The 25835-nt window shown below is 41.5% G+C and overlaps 1 protein-coding gene across 11 annotated transcripts in view; it reads left to right on the forward strand.

Annotated features, from left to right (window-relative positions):
* The window catches only part of CAMK1D (calcium/calmodulin dependent protein kinase ID), a 500855-nt gene that overhangs the window by 326793 nt on the left and 148227 nt on the right, over nt 1-25835 (forward strand). For 9 of the 11 annotated variants that reach the window (XM_042991049.1, XM_042991048.1, XM_042991053.1 and 6 more), the window contains one exon: nt 11833-11907. In XM_042991049.1, coding sequence (XP_042846983.1) covers nt 11833-11907 — 75 coding nt within the window. Of the gene's footprint in view, nt 1-6785; nt 6905-9378; nt 9484-11832; nt 11908-25835 lie in introns of all 11 variants that reach the window. The other 2 variants (XM_042991058.1, XM_042991056.1) reach the window with 2 other exon arrangements.

A 25835-nucleotide genomic window follows, 5' to 3' on the forward strand; every position in this document is an offset into this window, starting at 1 on the left:
ACTTTCTGAGGTTATTAGTAGCTGGTTGATGTGTATCCTTTTAGACATTTTTTCTGCACATAAAACCATTTAAATGTGGACACACATATACATACAGACAGATGGATGCAATGCAGTATAGCAACAAAGTGATCAAAGAACTGGGCTGGTCCAGAAGAGAGAGGATCCATCCTGCATGAGGTGAGGAATAGCAAAGGGTCCTCATTGGATGATGTAGAATGAATCCCGTCTAGGAGAATGCATCGGTTGGTGAGAAGATACGAAAGGGAATGAGCCCACCTATGTGGCCAGAGAAGGTGTGCGTAGGTATGTGAGAGCTGCCCGAGGCCAGTAAAGTTTTGGTGCAATGGTGGAGATGGGAGGGCAGGTAAGGACCAAGCAACATGGGACGTCGTAAGTTGTGTCTAGTCATTTGGACTTCATCCTGCGCTATGAGGAGCTATGGAAGGATTTCAAGCTGAGAAGTTTAATCACTTTTATTTTGTGGGCTGATGGTTCAGGAGACAGCCTGGAGAATGGTTAGGAAGAGCAAGGGAGGGAGAGAGAACAATTAAGTGGTTATAAACTGGGAGCGATCATCTGCAAAATAAGAAAAATAATGCCTACTTTGTGGAATTGTGAGAATGAAATGAAGTACCATCTGTGAATGTGCCTGGTAAGTTATAAAAAGGGAAGGTATTCTTTTTTAATGCCATCTGGCAAATATTTCAACTCTACCACTTTCCCTTGTGACTGACAGTATCCTGATTTTCTCAGCATTATTTCCTGTGCTGCTTATAACTGGAGGGGGTGGGGGTGAGGGTGGAGATAATCTGACCTAGGAAAAAGGAGGAAATGATTTTCTTTATTTCCTGAAAGCATTGTGTTTACTTAGACAAACCAGAGTGTTTTCCAAGACATCACAATATTCTCCAAATGTTTTTGAGGCAATTTGCCATGCCTGAGAACTATAGGATCTTTTTTGTGACTGGCATTTAAATTTTCCAGGTGGTTTAGAAAAAAGGGGGTGATGGGTAGTGAAAGACCTAGTCTTTTATGGTCTTTATCTGAAAAGAGGGGCTTGCTTTTCCCCCGGAGAAGGGACTTTTCCTGACTGGACAATTAACGCGTAAGTGTTTGAGACACGAGGACAGGAAGCCTGTCTCCACTCATTGACGTAACTTCCTCATCTTGAGCTCCCGTGTGGAGATCTGTTCCTCACCATCCTCTGCTCTGTCTCAGTTAATAATCACCTTGTCTCCTGTCTCTTATGTTCCAGTGGCCCCTTTAACCAGAGTAGATGATTGACCATTTCCAGTGATCACACAATGGAAAGGTGTTTTTTTTTGCCTTTTCCTTCTTCTGATAATTATAGCAATACTCGTAATTGCTGCCACCATTCCTCCCGCTCCAGATCAACGATCCATGATAGGATAAGGAAGAGAAAATATACGGAACTTTCCTTTCTCTCCTCTTCTCTGTTTTCCTAACATTCCTTGTTTTAACATGGAGTTCAAAATTTGTGAATCTTTGACCTGTGGAGAATTAACGGGAGGGAGAAATGGTGCGGCTGTTTCAAAGACGCATGTGCGTTCCATAGAGTGTCTGTTCTCTGGGTCCCGATGCTCCCTCCAGCTTGGGGGCTTTGGAACAGGGCCTACTTGTGCATTTGGTACAATTTTTTGCATGAATTAACTTTCAAATGTTTTCCTGGCTCTTTTTCGGGATTTCTTGCTTGGCTGTCAGTTACCACGTGTGCAGGCCTCTGCATCAATGCCCATGTATGCTGTGCTCCCAGTCAGTTTCTCTCTTTTTCACTCTCTCTCTCTCACTCTCTCTCTGTGCCTGAGTCCACTTCCCTCTGTCCAGCTCATCTGTCTTTCATTGGTGATTATGGAAACTTTAGCATAGATTGCCATGTAAAGCATTTACTTTCTGAGCATGGATGTACCAGCTGATGTTTGCTTTGGGCCTGGTAGATGCCAAGTGACTAAAACTAAGTCAGGTTATTTTCACCTAAATCTGCTTTTAATGACATTGTTCCTTTGAAACATGAGCATTTTAGAAAGGTATGTTTTTTGGGGATGAATGTTCCTTATGTATGAAGGTCTGTTTGGCCTTTAGAAAGACAATGATGAACTATAGGATTTAGCTATATAAGCTATGCAAAGTTAGTGGCACCTTGGTTTGCCATTTGCTTGTAGCTGACATCACCAAATCTTTGTCCACTTTATTCTTTTTTTAAAAATTTATTTTCCATATACACACACATACACACACACACACACACACACACACACACACACACACACACAGAGAATCCCAAGCAGGTTCTGCATGGTCAGTGCAGAGCCCGATGCAGGGCTTGAACTCATGAACCATGAGATCATGACCCTAGCCAAGATCAAGAGTTGGACACTTAACCAACTGAGCTACCCAGGTGCCCCTGTTGTTCCTTTTGATGACACTAGCAGATGTGGACTGATGCAAGGCCCTTTCTAGTTTCAATTTCTAGACTCCTAACTATTCCTTCTGCTTCTGAATATCTCTTCTTTTGGCTCATTTTGACCCACTGGGATTTCATGTGTCAGGATGTTTCTAAGGATCTTGAGAGCTTCCATTAGATTTCAGGATAGTTCAAATCTCTGTACCCCCAGAAGTGGGTATTGTATCATTAGTTAGGAAATGTAATGTCCTGACTTTAGGTGTTATGATTTCATACAAATAACTGAATTTATATGCGTTCTTCCATATTCTCATTATAACTTAGTTTACAGAAAGTTATAGTATAAGTGCTTTAACATGGACTTGGGAGTTAGACTCTTGGCAATTCCAGTTACCAGTTGTATGACCTTGGAATACTTACTTAATGTCTTGGTGTCTTAGTTTTCCTCTTTTAAAAATGGGGGGAATGATATATTGAACTAATTTTTCCCATTTTATTATCTCATATGTGGGAAAAAACCCAGTTCTTGCCTATTGTGTATTTCTTCCCTATGTATCTCCTTTACTACTTAACATAGAACACTGCAAAAGTTCACTTCTGATCACTAAATGTGTGGGTGTCCCCCACATCCAAGCAATTCTCTGGACACCAGCAGGGTGTCCTAAACTTAACTCAATTCTAACCCAGAGATAGTGTCACATTCCACAGGTTAAGGGCTCAGCCCAAGACTGCTCCCAGCCCCAGCACATCAGATGCCAGTCTCAAGCCCAAGTTGTCACCTGTGTTTCTGACCAACTGGCTCAAGAGTAGAGGTTCCAATGACCCCCTCTTTGGGTTCAATCAATTTGCTAGAGCAGCTCACAGAACTCCGGGAAATACTATGTTTACCAATTTATTAGAGGGTGTGATGAAAAATACAGATGAATAGCCAGATGAAGAGATACGCAGGGCGAGGTCTGGGAGATTCCCGAGCATAGAGCCTTTTATCTTTGTGGATTGGGGGCATGTCACCCTCCTGGTATGGATGTCTTTGCCCACCTGGAAACTCTGAACCCTGTACCTTTGAGATATCGTGGAAGCTTCATCATGTAGGTAGAATGGATCATTAACTCTGTTTTAAGCCCTTCTGCCCTCCCCAGGGAAGTGGGGGACAGGGATGAAAATTCCAATGATGACTTGGTTTTTTTCAGTGACCAGCCCTCACCAAGGAGTCATCCAGGAACCCACTCAGTTTCATTAGAACAAAAAACACTCCAGGGGTGCCTGGGTGGCTCAGTCGGTTAAGCATCCAACTCTTGATTTGGGCTTGGGTCGTGATCTCACAGTTCCCGACATTGAATCCCACCTTGGGCTCTGTGCTGACAGCATGGAACCTGCTTGAAGTTCTCTCTCTTCCTGTCTTCTCCTCCCCCACTCATGTGCACTCTCTCTCTCTTTCTCAAAATATAAATAAACTTAAACAAAAAGACACTCCTATCACCCAGAAATTTGTAAGTTTTAGAAGCCATATGTCAGGGATGGCATCAGAGGCCAAATATTAACATAAGAGATGCTCCTAGTTTTCTTACCACTCTGTGCCAGGAACCAGGGGCAGAGGCCAATATATATTTTCATTATCTCACAGTAGCGGCTTCATAGGATTGGTGTATTAAATAAACTAATGAAAAATACTTAGTATGGTCTTGATACATATAGGCATACCTCATTTTATTTGCACTTTGCATTTATTGTGGGGTGTGTGTGTGTTTTGGAGGGATTTTGTTTGGTTTTAACACATTGAAGGCCGTGGCAACCCTGTGTTGAGAAAGTCTGTTGGTGCCATTTTTTTCCAACAGCATTTACCTACTTCGTGTCTCTGTGTCACATTTCGGTAATTCCTGCAACATTTCAAACTTTTTCATTATTATTATATTTGTTACGGTGACCTGTGACTAGTGATCTTTGATGTTACTATTGTAATTGTTTTGGGGCCCCACAAATCATGCCATGCAAGATGGCAGACTTCATTGATAACTGTTGTTGTGTGTGTTCTGACCGGTCTGTTCTTGATTTGCCTTTCCTGCACCTCTCTCCTTTTCCACGGGCCTCCCTATTCCATGAGACACAACAGTATTGAAATTAGGTCACTTAATAACCACAGAATGGCTTCTAAGTGTTCAAAGTGAAAAGAAGAATCACACATCTCTCACTGTAAATCGAAAGCTAGACATGATTAAACTGAGTCAGGAAAGCATGCTGAAAGCCGAGATAGTCTGAAAGCTAGGTCTCTTGTGCCAAACAGTTAGCCAAGTTGTAAATGAAAAGTAAAAGTTCTTGAAGGAAATTAAAAGTGCTACTCCAGTGAACACACAAATGCTAAGAAAGCAAAACAGCCTTATTGCTGGTGTGGAGAAAGTTTGTGTGGTTTAGACAGAAGATCAAATCAGCCGCCAACAGTCCCTTAAGCCAAGCCTTCACCCAGAGCAAGATCCTTACTCTTTTCAATTCTGTGAAGGCTGAGAGAGGTGAGGAACCTGCAGAAGAAAAGTGTGAAGCTAGTAGAGATAGCTTCATGATGTTTAAGGTAAGAAACCTCGCTTCTCGGCCTTTTGCCTAAGATCAAGTGTAAGGTAAGAAGCTGTCTCTATAACATCAGAGCATAAAGTGAAGCAGCAGGTGCTGACGTAGAAGCTGCAGCAAGTGATCCAGAAAGTCTAGCTGAGATAATTAAAGAAGGTGGCTACACTAAACAACCGATTTTCAATGTAGATGAAACAGCCTTCTATTGGAAGAAGGTGCATCTAGGACTTCATAGCTACAGAGGAGAAATCAGTGCTTGGCTTCAAAGGACAGCCTGACTCTTTTGTTAGGGGCTCATGCATTTGGTAACTTTAACATGAAGCTCCCTTACAATTCCGAAAATCTAGGGCCTTTAAGAATTACCCTAAGTCTACTCTGTGTTCTTTCAACGGAACAACAAAGTCTGGGTGACAGCACATTTGTTTACAACATGGTTTATTGAATATTTTGATCCCACTGTTGAGACCTAAAAAATGGATTTCCTTCAAACTATGACTGCTCATTGACAATGCATCTGATCACCCAAGAGCTTTAATAGAAATGTACGGTGAGGTTAATGGTGTTTTCATGCCTGTTAATACAACATCCATTCTGCAGCCCATGGATCAAGGAGCATTTTGACTTTCAAGTTTTATTACTTAAAAACATTTTGTAAGACTAGAGCTTCCATAAAGAGTGATTCACCTGATGGATCTGGGCAAAGTAAATTGAAAAATCTGGAAAGGATTCACCATTGTAAATGCCATGAAGAACATTTGTGATTCTGGGAAGAGGTCAAAACATCAACATTCACAAGAGTTTGGCAAAAGTGATTTTAAGTGTCTCAAAGGGCTTTGAGGGGCTCAAGACTTCTGTGAAGGAAGTATCCGCAGATGTGGTGGAAACAGCACGAGAACTAGAATTTGATGTGAAGCCCGAAGATGGGATTGAATCACCTCAATTTTGTGATAAAATGTTCATGGACGAGGAATTGCTTCTCCTGGACGAGCGAAGAAAATAGTTCCTTGAGATGGAATCTAGTCCCAGTGAAGATGCTGTGAAGACTGTTGAAACCACAACAGAGGATTTAGAAGACTGTACGAATGAACCCAGTTGAGAGAACAGCAGTGGCGTTTGAGCGAACTCCCGATTGTGAAAGAAGTTCTACCGTGGGTACAATGCTATCAAACAGCATCACCTTCTACCAAGAGATCCTTCATGAAGGGAAAAGTCATTTGCAGCAAACTTCATTGTTTTATTTGAAGAAATTGCCATGGCCACCCCAACCTTCAGCAAGCACCACCCTGATCAGTCAGCAGCCATTAACATTGAGTGGGGACCCTCCACCAGCAAAGAGATGATGACTCACTGAAAGCTGAGATGATGGTTGGTCAGCACTTTTTGGCAAGAAAGTACTTTTTGAAGTAAGCCCTACGCCCAACGTGGGGCTTGAACTCATGACCCCACTGTCAAAAGTTGCATGCAGTAGTGACTGAGCCAGCACGTGCCCCAGCAATAAGTTATTTTTTTCTACTAATGTATGCACATTGTTTTTTGGTGGGGTTTTTTTTTTTTTTTTGGACATAATGCTATGACACATTTACTGGACTGCAGTATAGTGTAAACTTAACTTTTATATGTACTGGGAAACCAAAAAATTTATTTGATGCTCTCTGTTGTGAAATGCCCTTTATTGTGGTGGTCTGGAACCAATCCAGCAACCTGCCAAGGTGTGCCTGTAGTAAACACTCAGTAAATGGTCTATATCAAACAGCTGTGTAAGCAGGGCCTAATGAAAGTGATAATATTCATTCGTCCCTAGATTTAGATGTCTCACATCCCAGGAGACTGAGGAGATTCCACTATCACAAAAGAGTCACGGTTGAAATGCTCAAGAAAAGAATGTAAGAGGTGTTGGCAAGTTTTCCAAACATAAACCAGGTAGGCTATGAGATGTGTAGATTGGGAAGTCTGGCTTCAAGGCACAGCACAATTCGGGAACAGTAAATTAAGCAGATGGTTTGTGATCGTTTAGTAAAGACTGTAGTGGTTGCTAGGAGCCACCATGGGTTTACTAAGAACAAATCTTCCCAAACGTTCCATTTCCCTTTTAAATAGTATTACGTGGTGTGTAAAACTGAGGAATGTCATTTCAGCAAGGAATCTAATTGTTTCCTTATGGATAGGATGGTAGAACATAGGCTAGATGATGGACCTGCTGGGCTTTTACAGCATGACAGCCGTCAAAGCCAGCTGATTCATGTCATGGGTTATCTTGATGAGGGTCTCTGGCGTGATATCAGAGCCCAGCTCTGACTTGTAACCTTCCCACTTAAGACTTTAGGAATTTGGATCCAGACATATCGGGATGGATGTGTACCAAGCAAATATGTAGATCGCCCAAAGTTGAGAAGGGTAGTAAACATAATAGACGAGAGGATAAAAATTCAGAATATTCTCGATCATTTGAAGCACTCCATTGAACCTCAAAAGATTGAATTTAATGAAGCTGAAGGTGAAAACTTTAAGCTCAAAAGCTCAAGACTAAGAAAGGAGATTTTGTTTGGTAGAAGTTCAGATAAAACTGATCTGGTCATTTAATTGACCCAACACTTAAAATTTATTCATTCATTCATTGATTCATTCAACAAATACATATTGAAAATACTACCTGCTGTTTACTTTTCTTGGCATTAGAGAGATGGTAGTGAACAAACCAGTTAAAAATCCCTACCCCTGTGGAGCGTATATTCTTTATATGCCAACAGTTGTGCAGCTGCTTTAAAAAAAAAAAAAAAAAAAAAAAACAGAACCCGGAGAGCCTGGGTGGCTCAGTGGGTGAAGCATCCCACTTCGGCTCAGGTCATAATTTCACGGTCCGTGAGTTTGAACCCTGCATTGGGCTCTGTGCTGACAGCTCAGAGCCTGGAGCCTGCTTCAGATTCTATGTCTCCTTCTCTCTCTCTCTGTCTCTCCCTTGCTTGTGCTCTCTCTTTCTCTCTCAAAAGTAAGTAAATAAACATTAAAAAATTGTAATGAACCTAATATTAGGCTTTATTTGCGAAAGTATAACATCCACTCTCAATGGTTACTAGTTCACATCTCTTACTTAATACCGTGTTCTTGGTGCTAGAATTTACACTGGGATGACTGCTCTCAGGTCTGGAAAAGTGAGAGTGGCCATAGCATGGTTGGAAAATAAACCACGTTGGAGGACGATTGGTCAGCCATAGGAAGAGAACAGTAGGCAGATGTTCTATCCCTCAGATATTTGTAGGAGTAGGAGGCGAGGGTCTAAGCTTGTTCTCTGTTGCTCCCAGGAGTCCCTACTAATTACGAGGAGGCTGGTTTCTGGTAAATATAAGGAAGGTTGCCTGTGAAGTGTCCTTGCTGCAGCCGGAAGCCCGCCCGTGTGAGCTCCATGCAGGCTGACCTGGCATTCTTGGGACTCCTCATGCTGCACCTGGTCCCTGGTGGGTGCCCAGACATGTGTGCATGGATGTTCCTATGGCATTTGTGAAGGCCACCTAGTCCTAAAACAATGTTAAAATCTATTTATTTTATTTATTTATTTTGAGAGAGATAGAGATAGAGAATGCACAAGTAGGGGAGGGGCAGAGAGAGAAAGAGAGAGAATCTCAAGGAGGCTCCATGCTGTCAGTGCAGAGCCCGACATGGTACTTGAACCCACGAACTGTGAGATCATGACCTGAGCCAAAACCAAGAGTCAGATACTTAACTGACTGAGCCACCCAGGTGCCCCGGCCTTAAAATCTTGAGCTCAATTTTTGTAGATTTTAAGAGTCTGAGGGTGGCATAAAATACCTAAGCACAACTGTTGGGGGCCAGAATGTTTTCTTCTATCATGTCTTCGTATCTACAAGTTAGTTAAACCACTTTCTTAAGAGACATTTAAGAGGCCATTCGAGGATTTCTTTGAAATTTCTGAAGTATGTTTATTCAAACATCATCCATCCAGCCCAGTGCCCGTCCATTCTGAGGCCTTCTCTGTAATTCTGGCCCCTCCAGGGCCTCGCTTTTTCTTTTTTTTTTTTAATTTTTTTTTTAACGTTTTATTTATTTTTGAGACAGAGAGAGACAGAGCATGAACGGGGGAGGGGCAGAGAGAGAGGGAGACACAGAATCGGAAGCAGGCTCCAGGCTCTGAGCCATCAGCCCAGAGCCCGACGCGGGACTCAAACTCACGGACCGCGAGATTGTGACCTGAGCTGAAGTCGGATGCTCAACCGACTGAGCCACCCAGGAGCCCCAGGCCTCGCTTTTTCTGAACCTAATGGTGGTACTCTAGAGTTTGCCTCTTAATTTTTTTCTCACTGCTTTCGTGGGTGTCTCCAGCTAGGTGATAAGTTTTTGAGAGCAAAATCTCATTTTGTATTTTTCTTGTGTTCTTCCAGGAACATAGAAGCAACTCAGTAAATGACATTTGCTTGACTACTTGATTCATTAGTTGAGGGGGGATAGCCAGGACCCGTATCATTCCAGCCACTGCAAGAACTCATGTAAGACATGGCAGGTTAAGTACACTTTAATTTCTCCATCCCTTGCCTCCAAAGAAGGGATTATATTCTTAATTTATGAGAGTCTTCTATTCTGGCGGGGCAAGCACTTTGTGCATAGTTGATTCTTTGTATATAGTTGAATTTGTGTTAATGGCTGTACTCCAGGACTCAAACAGCCTCCTTGGCTCAACCTTGAGAGAGGGTAGAACGGCAGGTACAAATCTCTAAGCTCAGTTTAGAGGCTCATTGACTGTGATTCATGTAACTAGGGTGGCCAGATTTAGCACATGAAAATGGAGGGTGCCCGATCACATTTGAATTTCAGATAAACAACAATGCGATATTCGGGACAGACTTACACTAAAAAGGTGGTTGTTGTTTATCTAGAATTAGACATACAGGATACCCTGAATTTTGTCTGGCACCCTTTCACATGAACCCTATTATTTCATTTTCTCATTGGTCTGAGCTCTTACTTAACCCCCCCCCCGCACCCCCCCAGTTAACTTCACTGAAAGACAATGTTTGTGCCCCTGTGAATGATTCTAACTGCGAATTTTTAAAAATGTAAAAATTGGGAAAAACTCATATGCTGTATACTTTTTTTGTGGTCATAATTCTTTCAGAAGACCCATTAATGATAATTCCACAAACATCTGGGATCTCAGCAGTCCTAACTTAATGTATTGTGGTTTCCTTGGTAGCATAGTTTACTTGGTTCCTGTAATATACTGTGATCTTATTGTGCTCAGGTATCAAAGTAGCCACTGCTAAGAAATAAATAGCAGGCTGGAGCTCTATGTGCTGTATGTGGATGAAATGTGAATTTCGTGCAATGCCGTCTTGGCTTCTGCGAACGAGCAACTGCATTGACTAAGCAGAGCTGTAGAAATCAAAGCAAAACATTGCCACCCTCAGTTAACTTTTTTGTTCTCTTTGTTCATCTGCTCAGAGGGAAGATCATATTCTGGTTTGTTCCACCTAATAAGCTTCTTTTTGAGGGAAAGGCATCTCACACTTAGGAAAATGGCCTCCATTTCCCCTAAGTTAATAATGATTCTCGCTGGTTAATAGGGACAACCTTCACGTATCGGTCATTCATCCAGAAGACGTTTATTAAGCAGACGATGCTAGGTATGAGGGGGGAACAAAGTAAGTGAGACGTGGTCCCTGCTTTCAGGGGATCAGGGGAATCTGCACATGAAATGCTTGCTTTTAAATGGCTCGGCAGTCATTTAAGTGAAAGGCTTGTGGTAAGAGTTCATTAGCTCATAGAATAATGAAATGATTCTTCTCTCAAATGCTTTAAGTAAATAGCAAGCCTTATAGTCTGAGCAACAGCTACTCTTAATGGATATTTCCAGGGACTGGCCTTAGGCTGTTTCCTTCTCTCTTGGTTCTGTGGTTAGGACTTTGCTACCCGGACCAGGGACTTGTCAGAAATGCAGACCCACAGGCCCGCCCCGCACCCACCGAATCAGAATGTGCAGTGTAGCCAGAATCCCAGGTGATTCGCTGAAGCTCGAGAAGCACTGGTTGACTGCAGAATTTCTGCTTTGGGTATACAGATCATCTAAGGATCTTACTAAAAACACTTCCTGGCCTCTGCCCTCAGGGATTCTGAATCTGTTGGGACCAGGGTGAAGCCTGAGAACTTGCATTTCTAACAGACTTCCAGGAGATGCTGGTTGCTGTGCTTGGGAACAGTATTTTGATTAGCACCAGTCTAGTTAGCTTGGGGTGCTGGGTTGACCTTTGGTGATGGCGGTGACTAGAACCCACCCCAAGGAGGGGTCAGTCTGGTGTTCCTTTGCCTGCACTGGAGTTATGAACTTGACAGTGGATCTGTTCCCTGGCACATCTAGCCTGTGAGGGGGATGGGTTTGGTTTGCACACAGTGACCTGTTGAGGCCGGTGTGTGAGGGCTGCTGTGGGACTGTGGAAGAGGGAGCGGTTACACGCCCCATGGGGGCTCAGCCGGATGAGGTGGGCCCTGAAAGGTAAGGGGATGTTTACAGGTTTGGCCCATTGCTGGGATTCACATGAATGAATGCAGGGAGGCTGGGATGTACATGCCGGAACAACCGTAAATCCACAGTCACCAGCTTGTAAATAGCACCTCGGGGATGAAGGGGAGCAGAGAGCAGGAGAGCCATATCGGGAAATAGGTCTGGAAGGAAGCTTGGGGACAAGATTGTGAAGAGTCTCAAAAGTCACTTTATGGAATTTGGATTCGGTCTTAGAAGTTTTTGCTCTAATGATGTCTGTTTTTTAAAGTTTTCGTGTCTAATTATACTCACTCTTCTGTGTGTGTGTGTGTGTATGTGTGTGTGCGTTTTTCTCTTTCAGGATCAAGCATGAAAACATCGTTGCCCTGGAAGACATTTACGAAAGCCCAAATCACTTGTACTTGGTCATGCAGCTGTAAGTACCGTATCCGCCTGAGGAGCGCAGAAGGGGCTGGGAGTGGGGATCGCAAACTCAGATGTCCGAGGGGCCACGGGGTGGTGAAAGACACGGAGGTGGCGGGCCAGCTGAGCTGTGGGAGTGGGAACAGGCACACGGGGGAGGTGTGCGACCCATCTAGACAGGGGTCTGCGGGCCTCTCTGGATCTTATCTGCACCAGACCGACGACCTCTCGTCCTCACAGGGGAAGCCATACTCAGGATGTCTCTTTTGCTTTTTAACGTGCGGGGTCCAAATGTTGCTTCCTGGAAACACTCCAGTGGGCGCACCACGAAGTACACTCTGCTCCCGTCTCTAGGAGAAACTCCCACCTTGTCTTCATTTCGAGGGATGCTGGGGGAGGGCAGCAGATGGTAGCTGTGGGCTCCGTCCCTCCATCTACACTGCCGGCAGATAAATGCACATGTGACTGAACTGGCCTCCTGCCAGGCGTTAAGACAAGTACAGTGGGGTCAGACTGCAACGTTGTCACCCCCAGCAGATTATTTCTGCATTCCAGTAACGCTTGAGATTACCAGAAGAGGGAAGAAATCAGAAAGCCGAATATTCGGGCTGAAACTTGACTCGTGCATGTAAGCCCTGTGTAAAAGTTAACATGTAAACTGTTAAGTGAAATTAGCCTCCCCACCAGTAGGCTTTTTTTTTTTTTTTTTTTGAACATTTTTATAGGACATTGGAGGACATTTTTTAAGTATCCGGACTGGAAGCATATGGACGATTTTTCTCTGTCCAGTGACCGTTCTGCATGGTTACCAGAAGTTTTACAGTCAGCCACGAGGCTGGAGGTTTAAGCAGCTCTGACTGCTGGTTCCTCATTAATTCCCAATTACCTAAATGCAATCTTTCCTAGTTCCTTGCTGTTCCGTTGGCTTTATAATTTGCCACATTCTGGTTCTTCCTTGAGAGCAATGGCTCTCCCCACATTCGGGGTACTCCCTAGAAGCTCATGTGACTGTGTTTGGTAGAGTGTTCAAAAACAAAATTCACCTGAGCAAATTTGAAGATCTGGTTGGCTTTATCAAATGATTCGTGAGGTGGGCAGCGTCCCATCAAGCAAGTAAAGGGAAGCTCCACTGAGCTAAACAGAAGGAAGGTTTTTGAAGGCAGAGGGAGGGCACTAAAAGAGAGCAAGAAAGAGATTTCTTAACAAGGAATGCACTGTATAGGCAAGGTTGCCCTCTTAAGGGGAGTAAAAGGGATCCATCAGTAAATTTCCTAGAATTGACCAGGAAATCCTATATTGACTAATTAAAAGTTACGCTCCTAGGGAGCCGAAACTGTGGTGAGTTTAGGTCTTAAGTCTTAGTTTGTTGACTTGGAGCTTTAACCTAAGTGGGCCCATTTTGGGGCTGTGGTTTTCTTTTTTTACCCTTACAGGCTGTTCTTACAAAAGCAGGTGAACCACTTTTCCACCACATATTGACTTCCCGGTAGAAAGAATATGACATTTTAGTGACAAGATTAAGGCCCACAAAATGTCAGTAGTATATTTCAATGTGTGCTTTTTTTATCGGTGATGCAAAAGAAGAAAAAGAAAAGGCATTAATACTTGAAACCAAAGCTATATGTGTTCACTTGCTTTAAGTTCTCTATGGATCTGTCACTAAATAAATCGGTTGAAAGTGTCCCCCTTATGTAAATCTCAGTTCTGCCTCTTCCTAGCTGGGTGCATTTGGGCAAATACCTGGGCCTCTCTGAGTATCCATTTCCTTAGTGGGGAGAAATAGTAATATTTACATAATAACAACAATAGTTACATTGGAAGGTTATAGCGAGTCCTGAATGAGAAAAATGTGTGGGAAATAAATAGTGCCATAAATAGCAGGGCCTCCATACAGACTCTTTCTTTGTGGACATCTGTATCATTTCATCTGTATCTCTACAGATGGTCTTTCATTTTACGAGATGAAGTTCAAGTAGATTTAAGTTCTAACTTTCGAAGCAACTTGACTGTATGCTTATCAGCAGAAGTTTATGTAAAGATAGGTTGGCATGAGAGCATAAAAGTGTCTGCAAGGGGAATGAACCTTAGAACAAAGTTTGGAAATCTTCCTGGGGACACAGCTGTCCCACCCCTTCACTGTGCTTTGCCATCAGGGATTTATCCTCTCTTTTGCAATCGTCCTAAAACGTCTTAGATATGGATCCCATTTGTTCAAAATTTGTAATTAGACAGAGAAGGTGGGCTAGACTTGACTGTTGGGGGTACCATATGAGGTCTGTCAGGCAAATTCGTTACAGAATCAGTGGGAAGGGATGTTCGAAGTGCCAAAGGAGAACACTATTTACGTGCACATGCACCACTCAGAGGTTTACAGGCGCTATTTATACAAACGTTGGATTTGCTGGTTGTGAGCTGTTTACTTGTATATAAATTCTCTTCCCATTGGTTCTCATTACTTTTTGAAGGTCAACTTTGTTGAGATAGAACTTACACCTAATCAACTGCACCCATTTAAACTGAACAATTCAGTGATGAATGTGAGCGTGAATCGTACTCCTGAAACCACCACCACCATCAAGAACGGAAAATTTCCGTTACCCCAGATATCCCTTTGATGGACTCCCTTCCTTAGCCCCAACCCTAGAGGCAACCACTAACACTCATTAGAGATTATTTTGCATTTTCTAAAATATTATGTCAACAAAATTATACAGCGGTACATCTTGTGCCTGGCTTATTTCACTCATCGTACCTCTTGACATTCATTCGTATGGTAGCGTGGTCAGTACTTTGTTCCTTTTCACTGCTGAGTAGCATTCTGTCATCACAGATGTTCCACATTTTATCCATTTATTATTGCTAGACACTTGGATTATTATGGACACAGCCTCGGTGTGGATATATGTTTGGGTGAGGACCTAGGAACAATGAGTGGGCCGTATAGTAGGTGTTAGATTGAACTTTTTGAGAAACTGCCAGTTTTCTAAAGTGGGTTTACCTTTTTACATTTTTATCAACAGTGTATGTAAGTTCTTGTTACTCTACATTCTTATCAATATTTGCTACTTTGTTTTTTCAATTTTAGCCATTCTTATGGGTAGACATCCATGGGTGTGTGCATTTCCCTGCTGATGAATTATGATGATCATCTTTTTGTATCCTGATTGGCCGTTTGCTTATCTTCTTGAGTAAACTGCCTCTTCAAATCTTTTGCTCACTTTTTATTGGATTGTTTATCATGATATTATTGGGTTCTAAGTGTTCTTTATATATTCTGTCTTTTGTCAGATATATGTCATACAAATTTTTCTCCCATTCTATAGCTTGCTTTTTTTTGGTCGTTTTCTTAATAGTGTCTTTTTAAAAACTAGCTTTACTGAGATATAATTCACATACCGAACAATTCATGCATTTAAAGTATACAGTGGTTTTGTTTTAGTCACAAGGTTGTACAACCATCACACAATCTAATTTTAGAATATCTTATGTTCTAAAGGAGAACATGTAAGGGGTGCCTGGGTGGCTCAGTCAGTTAAACATCAGACTCTTGATTTCAGCTCACATCATGATCTCACGGTTCGTGTCATCGAGCCCTGCATCGGGCTCCATGCTGACAGTGAGGAACCTGCTTGGATTCTCTCTCTCTCTTTCTCTGCCCCTGCCCTGCTCATGCACTCTCTCTCTCAAACTAAAGAAATAAATATTAAGGAGAACACCTAAAAGAGATCCATACCCATTAGCGGTTACTCTCAGTTCTTCCCTCCCTAACCTCTCACTTTCTGTTTCTTTAGAATTGCCTATTCTCAATATTTCATATCAATGGGATCATACGATGTGTGGTCTTTTGTGACCAGCTTCTTTCATGTGGCTTAATGTTTTCAGGATTTATCCATGTTGTAGCATGTGTCGATAGTTCATTCCTTTTTATGGCCAAATAATATTCCATTATATGGATATATCCCATTTTATTGATTCATCGGTTGATGGACATTTAGGTTGTTTATACTTTCAGCTATTGTAAATAAAGATGCTAGACATTTCCACATACAAATTTTTGTGTGACCGTATGTTTTTATTTCCCCTGGGTATATACCTAGGAGTGGGATGGCTGGGTCAAATGGTAACTCTGTGTTTACCATTTTGAGGAACTTCTGAACTGTGATCCAAAGTGACTGCCCCATTTTACAATCCCATGAGTACTATGTCAGGATTCCAGTGTCTCCACATCCTCTCCTGTACTTGTTTATTATTTGTCTTTTTGTTGATAGCCATCTTCGTGGGTGTGGAGTGATATCTCAGTGCAGTTTTGATTTACATTTCTCTGATGACTAATGATGTTGATCATCTTTTCATGTACTTCTTGGACACTTGTATGTCTCATTTAGAGAAACATCTGTTCAAATACCTTACACAGTTTAAAATTGGGTCATTTGGTTTTTGTTTTTGAGCTATAAAACTTCCTTATATATTCTAATACAAGTCCTTTATTAGACATATTATTTACAAATGTTTTCTCCTGTCCTAAGCGCTGTCCTTTTACTTTCTCAGTGGCATCACTCGTAGCACCAAAGTTTTTAATGTTGACACAGTTCAGCTTATTTTTTTCTTTTGTCATTGATGTGTTCTGTGTCATACCCAAAAAACCAACACCTAATTCTTAATGACACCTTTTGAGTAGGAAACATTTTAATGGTGATAAAGTTCAACTCATCAATTTATTTTCTCTTATGGTTTGTGCTTTTGGTGTCGTGTATGAGAAGTCTTTGCCTACCCTAAGTTTGCAAATGTTTCTTTCTTCTATAAGTTGTATAGTTTTGGGTTTTCCACTTAGGTCTAATATAAGGTCACCTGCAGGTTAATTTTAATGTATGGTGCAAGGTAAGGATGATATTCTTTTATTTTTCCATTGGGATATACCATTTTCAGCATCATTTGCTAAAAAGACTTTCTTTTCTTGATTAATTGCCTTCGTACCTTTGTCAAAAATCAATTGACCTTTACACAGCTGACTTAATTTCTGGACTCATTCTATTCCATTACTTTATATATCTGTCTTTTGCCCATACCACACCATCTTGCTTACTGTAGCTTTCTAGTAAGTCTTGAAATCAGGTATTAGAGTTCTCTAACTTTGTTATTCTTTTCTCCAAATTGCTTTGGGTATTAATAGATTGTTTGCATTTTCATACGAATTTTAGAATCGGCATGTGTGTTTATTTTGCAGAAAGCCTTGTGGGAATTGGTTTGGGATAGCACTGAATCTGTACATTAGTTTGGAAACAACTGATAACTTAAAAAAACTCAAGTGTTTCAATCCATAAACATGACCAATTTCTCATTTATTTAGATCTTTCATTTCTTTTAGTGTTATATAGTTTTCTGTGTATAAATCTATATCTTTGTTGAATTTATTCTGAAACATTTTCTTTTTTTTAACTGGTTTAATTTGATTTTGTTTCTAAACACTTGGGGAGTATCTAGAACACAACATTTGGGGGGACTTGTTTCATAATATTTGTGCTTGGGAGGTTTCTGGTGTCTTAGGAAACATCATCTTGGGCATTTATGCTCATATATAACGGGATGCTCAGCACCCTCGTTTTTTTTTTTTTTTAATATATGAAATTTATTGTCAAATTGGCTTCCATACAAAACCCAGTGCTCATCCCAAAAGATGCCCTCTTCAATACCCATCACCTACCCTCCCCTCTCTCCCACCCCCCCATCAACCCTCAGTTTGTTCTCAGTTTTTAAGAGTCTCTTATGCTTTGGCTCTCTTCCACTCTAACCTCTTTTTTTTTTTTTTTCCTTCCCCTCCTCCATGGGTTTCTGTTAAGTTTCTCAGGATCCACATAAGAGTGAAAACATATGGTATCTGTCTTCTTCTGTATGACTTATTTCACTTAGCGTAACACTCTCCAGTTCCATCCACGTTGCTACAAAGGGCCATATTTCATTCTTTTTCATTGCCACGTAGTACTCCATTGTGTATATAAACCACAATTTCTTTATCCATTCATCAGTTGATGGACATTTAGGCTCTTTCCACAATTTGGCTATTGTTGAGAGTGCTGCTATAGACATTGGGGTACAAGTGCCCCTATGCATCAGTACTCCTATATCCCTTGGGTAAATTCCTAGTAGTCAGCACCCTAGTTTTATTACTTAGCTAACTGCTAATATCTGAAATATCAGGTCTGAGTTCTGTAGCATATTTGCTCCTTTGCTGTTACAGCAGAAGAGACTTGATTTTTTATATTGGTCTATATGTAAAATTTTATTTGGGGTTTTTGAAGAATTATCTTTTTTTTCAGAGTGCTATTCTTTTAGACCATTCTTCTATAGATAGTATAAGGTCAGTGACACTGAGATAAGTTACAGGTGAGAAGTCAGTTTGTTTAGAGTTAATTCCTCATCTGACTTTGGTTGTGGAATATCCGCCCATACATTTGGAGATGATAAAGGACGCCCCCTCAACTCCTCCCCTTTGGTGTGTGTACCAGCGTGGGATGTAAGCTGTATTTCAGGCTGATACAATTCAAAGGACATATCAGAATGACTTCTTTTCCCTAAAAATATATCATATTCCCTAATGAATTATATTTTCTGTAGGACTTAAATTTCTATATATGGGTCACTCCTGAATTTATATGATCAGCCTGGACTCCTCCCCTGAAACCATGGATGTGTATCCAATTTTCTGCTTGAGAATTCCACTTGGCTGTGTAATAAGCATCACTCACTCACCAGATCCAAAATAAACTCCTGAATTTTACACAAAATCTGCTTCTCCTGCTGTCTACCTTGTCTTAGCAAATGGCAACTCTGTTCTTCTAGTTATTCAGGCCAAAAGCCACAGTCATGCTTGACTCGTCTTTTGCTCTTACGCCCCACAGTCCTATCCATTGGGAAATCCTCTGGTCCCAACTTGGGAAAGTTGACAATCCCACCACTTGCCCACCATCTCCACAGCCACCACCCTGATCGAAGTCTCCATCATATATAAAACTTATCTTTCTTCCCCCAGCCTTCTCTACTTCACTGTTCTTTCTTAGCAGATTGGCCAGACTTTGCTTATACCTCTTTTGAAAACTCCCATTGGCTTTTCATCTCAGGATAAAAGACCAAGTCCTCAGAACAACCTTCAGGGCACTGTGTGTCCCCAGCCCCTGGTTACCTCCCTGATCTCATCTTTCACTTCTCTCTCATGATTTCATTCACCCGCAACCATACTGGCCTCCTTGCTGTTCCTCAAAGATGCCAAGCCTGCACCACTGGGGGCCTTTGTTCCTGCTGTTCTCTCTGCTTGGAACACTTTCCCATAGATATCTTAATGCTACTGTAGAATGAAGTAAAAATTAGAAATGTTGCCAGGTAGCATCTTCTCACTGAGCCATTCCCCCAGATCTCCTGTATCAGGTATCCTCTCCCCCAACCACCTCCTGCCACGCTCACATTTATCCCCTGCCCCTTCCCCAACTTCGCTTTCCTCTATAGCACCTGTTGCCATCAGAAAATGTCTCCCTGCTTTGTTCTCTGCTAGAACAGTGCTTGCACAGTATGATAGGCATTTAATACATATTTGTCCAATTAATATAATTACATATAAAAAGACTAATGGCTAACATGTATTTATTCACTTATTTAACCCTTACAAAAACAAAAACCAAAAAACTTAGGAACCACTTTAATCCCAATTTTACAGGAAGAAGCTGAGCAGAAACGTTGAATCATTTACCCAAGCCAGCGAGTGACCCAGTGAATGCCCTTAACCAGTGTGATGCAATACACTGATGATATTTTCTAGGAAAAAATCTTGTAGGTAATACTAATGTGAACAGTTTGGTTTACTTGGAAAAGATTAGTGCTTATGATTCAATAAGTATTTTAAAAGCAGAGCTGACTGGAAAATGCCCTATATTTTGTCATGGTTTGTGAGGAGAAAAAGTTTACTGATGAATATCACGGGAAATCACTAAAGTAATCTCAACATAACAGCAAAGATCATGTTTCTTTCTTAAATAATTCTGTCAATTAATGAAGGAGTAAATGAGTGTGTTTGACTGATATGATGATATGTTGCACTACATGTATTTCATGTAAGATACAAATATTTCTAGTATCTCTTTCATTTCATGGTAGCATTAAGATATGTACAAGTTATTTGCTGAATTTGAAACACTAATGATTAAATGCACTTTCTTTAAAGAATAGTAGATTCCTGAGTGGCCTAAGACATGAAAATATATACAGCTTCCAGGAGAAAATATGGTTTATCTACTCCCTTGGCTTGTGCGTGAAGCTGTTTGAACTGTTCCGTTTTGGGGGTTTGCCAGTGTTAGCTTCATGTGGATATTGTCCTCATAATTCATACAGTGTGTTCCCAGAAACAGTTTTAATTAGAACACAAATTACTACTCCCAACAGAAAGTCTTTTTAAGTAGCCAAGCATAATAATGAAGACGAAAGTGTTTCTGCCTATGACACTGTAATATATTCGCAAATAAATTTCCAAAATCTCACCTTTGTTCACAACAGACACTCATTGAGAACCTAGGGGTGGGTGACTTTTGTTGAGTGTTGGGTGGGTGGGAAGGGGTTGGACACGTGGTTGGTCCCTCCAGTAGTTCTCTTTGTGGAAGAGCCATCATGATGCAAAACCACTGCAGGGACTCTGGGTCACAGGGAAGGCTATATGGAGGAGATACCCTTGGGTGGAAGTGATTAGGACAAGCCAGATGGATGTGTTGGGCGTGGGTGGGGTGGGACCTGTGTTCCAGGCTGAAGGGCTGATATAAGAAGTTTTAAGGAGCCCGGGTGAGACATGAGGGGTTCAGTCTATGAGGGGGTCCATTCTATGAGGGGGTTCAGTCTGTGAGGGGGGTCAGTTTATAAGGGGTCTAGTCTATATGTAGGGGGCCCAGTCTATGAGGGTTTAGTCTGTGGGGTGAGGGTCCAGACTGTAAGAGGTCCAGTCTGGGAGGGGGGGATGGGTTCCAGTCTATGAGGGTTTAGTCTGTGGGCTGGGGATCCATTCTGTGAGGGGGTTCAGTCTGTCGGGTCTCATCTGGGGTGAGTCTAATCTATAAAGATTTAATCTGTGGGTAGTCCAGTCTATGGGGGTCCAAACTGTAAGGGGTCCAGTCTGTTGGTGGGTGGTTCCGGTCTATGAGGGCTTAGTCCGTGTGTGGGGGGTCAGTCCAGTCTTTGGGAGCAGTCCAGCCTGTGGGGGGGGGGGGCCAGCGGGTTCAGTACTCTGGGCTCTGCTGCTGCTGTGACTGCTAGTTTTTCATCCTCCAGGCTAGTAATTTAATATATGTTGTTATTTTTTTCCCTCCTGCCCCTGGAAAACCCACTGAGATGTACAGGGTTTAGATTGCTTAGAAGGTAAAGAAAACCAAGGTCCAATGTAATCATGAACCACCCAGGTTCAAGTCTATGAAATTTCGAATATACAATCATGTTTTCTGAGAACTTTCTTCTCTTCTAATGTAAGCATGTGTGACTATTAATTTTCCTCTTAGCACTGCTTTTGCTGCATCCTCTAAGTTTTGCTATGCTATGTTTTCATTTTCATTTGTCCAAGATATTTTCTTATTTCCCTGTGATTTCTTCTTTGTCCCCATGGCTGTTTAAGAATGTGTTGCTTAATTTCTACATTTTTATGAATATTATGGTGTTCTTTCTGCTGTTGATTTTCTAGTTTCCTTCCACTGTGGTTGGAAAAGATACTTTGTATGATTTCAGTCTTTTAAAATGTATTAAGCCTTGTTTTTTTGTTTTGTTTTGTTTTGTTTCCTAACATATGGTGGAGAATGTTCTGTGTGAACTTGAGAAAAATGTGTACTTTGCTGTTGTTGGTTGGCATTCTGTGTATGTCTGTCTGGTCTTTGGTGTTGTTCAAGTCCTCGGTTTCCTAACTGATGTTCTTCCTGGTTGTTCTGTTATGGAGAGTAGGGTGTGGAAGTCTTCTACTATTTTTATAGAGCTGTCCTTTTCTCCCTGCACTCCTGTCAATGTTTGCTTCGTGTATTTGGGAAATCTCATGTTCCGTGCATATTTGGTGCTTTTATCTTCTTGGTGAATTGACCCTCCCATCATTTTATGATGTCCTCCTTTATCTCTGGTAACAGCTTTTACTTTTTATAACCATGCTTTTAATATAATCATTGACTTAAATATTTTTGCAGTACTTTTCTAAATATTGTCTTATCTGTTCTATCCAATTTGAATGAAATTTAACACCTTTCATTAAATTTCTTTTTTTTTTAATTTTTAGTGTTTATTATTTATTTTTGAGAGAGAGAGAGCGAGCATGAGTGGGGTAGTGTTAGAGAGAGAGAGAGAGGGAGACACAGAATCTGAAGCAGGCTGTAGGCTCTGAGCTGTCAGTACAGCCCAACATGGGGCTTGAACTCAATGAACCGTGAGATCATGACCTGAGCTGAAGTCAGACACTTAACTGACTGAGCCACCGAGGTGCCCCTCATTAAGTTTCCAATGAGTTCTTTAAAGTATGCACACTTTAAGTATCCCATACATTATAGAACTATCAAAAAATGTTGTTGTTTTTAAAGTTTTATATTTTAATTCCAGTATAGTTACCATACAGTGGTATATTAGTTCCAGGTGTACTATAAATATAGTGATTTAACAATTCTGTGCATTACTCATTGCTCATCATAAGTGTGCTCTTAATCCCCTTCACCTGTTTTACCCGCCCCCCCCCCCCCACAGTTATAAAAATTTTGGTAAGTAACAACTGGTTATTAATACTCAAATTTGAGAACCATAAAAGTACATGGAAGAGTAGAGTCATGTTTAGAACATAAAACATCAATTTCAGAAATTATCCATTTATTAAGTTATATGTTGTACACATATTTATTTGAATTAAGGAAACATCTCTAAAGTCAGCAATCTGAGGCTTGTAAAGTTAAAAATCTAGAAGGTATCGCCATGGACTTCATTGTTTCTGATATCCTTAGTTGATAAAAAACAGGGCTTGTGGGGCACCTGGGTGGCTCAGTTGGTTAAGTATCTGACTTTGGCTTGGGTCATGATCTCACAGTTTGTGAGTTCGAGCCCTGCTTCGGGCTCTGTGCTGACAGCTTGGAGCCTGGAGCCTGCTTTGGATTCTGTGTCTCCCTCTCTCTCTGCACCCTCCTCCACTCATGCTCTCTCTCTCTCTCTCTCTCTCTAAAAAATAAGTATTTTTTTAAAAAACAGGGCTTATAAAAAACATGCCTACGCAGTAATACATTTCTGACTATATCAGAATACACATTTTGGCCTGAGATGCTCCTGAATTACAGTTCTGATGACTTATGAAAACAAACAAGCTCCCTACTCCAGCAAAACCAATTTCCTCATGCCCTGCAAATAGGATGTGTACCTTCCAACCTCAGGTTTGCTCTCGTGTTTTTCCAAGTTCAATAATGCTCTTTTGACTCTTGTCAGGCCTCTAGATCCTTCCTTTCCTTTCACAGCATCAGAGTAAATCCCTCACCATCCCACCCAGGCTCCTCATAATGCCTGTCTTTGTACCAGCCCTTCATCCCGGAGCGCTGTCCACACCCCACGCGTGCCCAGCACACCCATCATTTAAGTCCTCTTCACTGTCCCCCTGAGGGTGTCTCCTCCACTGAGGCCTTCCCCGTGACCCAGAGAAACCTGCATAAACCTCGAAGAATGCATTTGTGGGCTTTAATTGCTCCCCTCTAAAATGTATGCTGTGCCTTCTGTGATCCCAGGGGTACTTTTCACTCTTTCCCGAAATTTTTTGTCTCTACTGATCATTATGCATCATGATAACCATGCATTCATTTACTCAACAAGTACTTATGGGGGAGCCCTTTCCATGTGTCTGTCATTGTTAGCCAGTGGGGATCCAGTCATGAAAAAAATGGACTCCCTTCCCCTCTAGGGGACTACTGGGTAAATACCCAGTAGCACGATTGCTGGATCATAAGGTAGTTCTATTTTTAACTTTTTGAGGAACTTCCACACTGTTTTCCACAATGGCTATACCAGTTTGTATTCCTACCGATAATACATGACACCTGTTGTTTCTTGTGTTTTTGATTTTAGCCATTCTGACAGGTGTGAGGTGATATCTCATTGTAGTTTTGATTTGCATTTCCCTGATGATGAATGGTGATGAGCATCTTTTCCAGTGTGTTGGCCATCTGGCTGTCTTCTTTGGAGAAGTGTCTGTTTGTGTCTTCTGTCCATTTCTAATTGGATTATTTGTTTTTTGGGTTTTGAGTTGTATAAGTTCTTGATATATTTTGGATAGTGATCCTTTATCAGATATGTCATTTGCATATATTGTCTGCTATTCCATAGGCTGCCTTTTAGTTTTGTTGATTGTTTTCTGTGCAGAAGCTTTTTGTTTTGATGTAATTGAGTAGTTTATTTTTGCTTTTGCTTCCCTTGTCTCAGGAGACATTTAGAAAGCAGTTGCGACAGCTGATATCAAAGACGTTGCTGCCTGGGTTCTCTTCTAAGATTTTTATGGTTTTAGGTCTCACATTAAGTCTTTAATCCATTCTGAATTTATTTTTGTGTATGGTGTAAGAAAGTGGTCCTGTTTAATTCTTTTGCATGTGGCTGTCCAGTTTTCCCAATACCATTTGTTGTAGAGACTTTTTCTCATTGGATATTCTTTCCTACCTTGTCAAAGATGAATTGACCATATAATTGTGGGCTTATTTCTGGGTTTTCTATTCTTATCTGTTGATCTGTGTGTCTGTTTTTGTGCCAGTACCATCCTGTTTTGATTACTACAGCATTGTACATAACTTGAAATCCAGAATTCTTTTTTTTTTAATGTTTATTTATTTGTTTATTGAGAGAGAGAGAGAGAGAGAGAGAGAGAGAGAGAGAGAGAGAATATGAGTGGGAGAGGGGCAGAGAGAGAGAGAGGGAGAGAGAGAATCCCAAGCAGGTTCCATGCTGTCAGCGCAGAGGCCGATGTGGGGCTCGATCCCAGTAGTGCAGGATCACGACCCGAGCCAAAAGCAAGAGTCGGACACTCAACTGTGCCACGCAGGTGCCCCAGAAATCCAGAATTCTGATGTCTCCAGTTTGCTTTTCTTTTTCAGGATCGCTTTGGCTATTCAGGGTCTTTCATGGTTCCATACAAACTTCAGGCTTATTTGTTCTAGTTCTCTGAAAAATGCTGTTGGTAGTGATTGTATTAAATGTGTACATTGTTTTGGGTAGTACAGACATTTAACAATATTTATTCTTCCAATCCATGAGCATGGAAATGATCTAATCCCACCCTAACTTCTGTTCTTTTGAGGGAATCACCGCCCCTTGATTAGAATCATGGAAATTCAAATGGTTTTCAGATTGTTTCATGAGAAAATGTGGGATTATTAGGGGTAAATCTCTCATGTTTCCATTTGGGAGATGTTGTCAGGCATCTGGAAGAGATCTGGGGTGGGGGGGGGAGATGTCACAGGGATTATTTAAGAAATTTACTTAGGAACGCTGTGAAATGGGAAGAACATGGATTGGACTCAGAAGCTGTGGGTTCCAGGCTCCCTTCTGCCTCTGCTGGGCCCTGTGACAGCTCAGCGCCTGGTCTGTCTTGGTCTGTCTCTGACGTGGAGGAGTTCTTAGTGTTGTTTGTTCATTTGTTCAAGATGAGCCTAAGGCCTCTGGTCTAAAGTCCTGTGGTCTCGTGTGTCTTTTGCTGTGTCCATTTCCTCAGGGTAAATCCCCGTGGAATAATCACAGATGTTAGAAAGCCGTTGGATTTTCTGCGTTTGCTAGCCAAGGTTCTCCATTTCCCATGATGATGTTTCTAAAAGCATGTCTTGCCTCTTTGAATCCATGGCTTTATACATAAGGCACGTTGGTGCTGAAGCTGGCTTCGCAGCCCTGATGAACGTATGCAATTTGATATTTCACATGATGGGAGGAGGGCCT

The sequence above is a fragment of the Panthera tigris genome, chromosome B4 (genome assembly GCF_018350195.1).
Source record: "Panthera tigris isolate Pti1 chromosome B4, P.tigris_Pti1_mat1.1, whole genome shotgun sequence".
Classification (NCBI taxonomy): domain Eukaryota; kingdom Metazoa; phylum Chordata; class Mammalia; order Carnivora; family Felidae; genus Panthera; species Panthera tigris.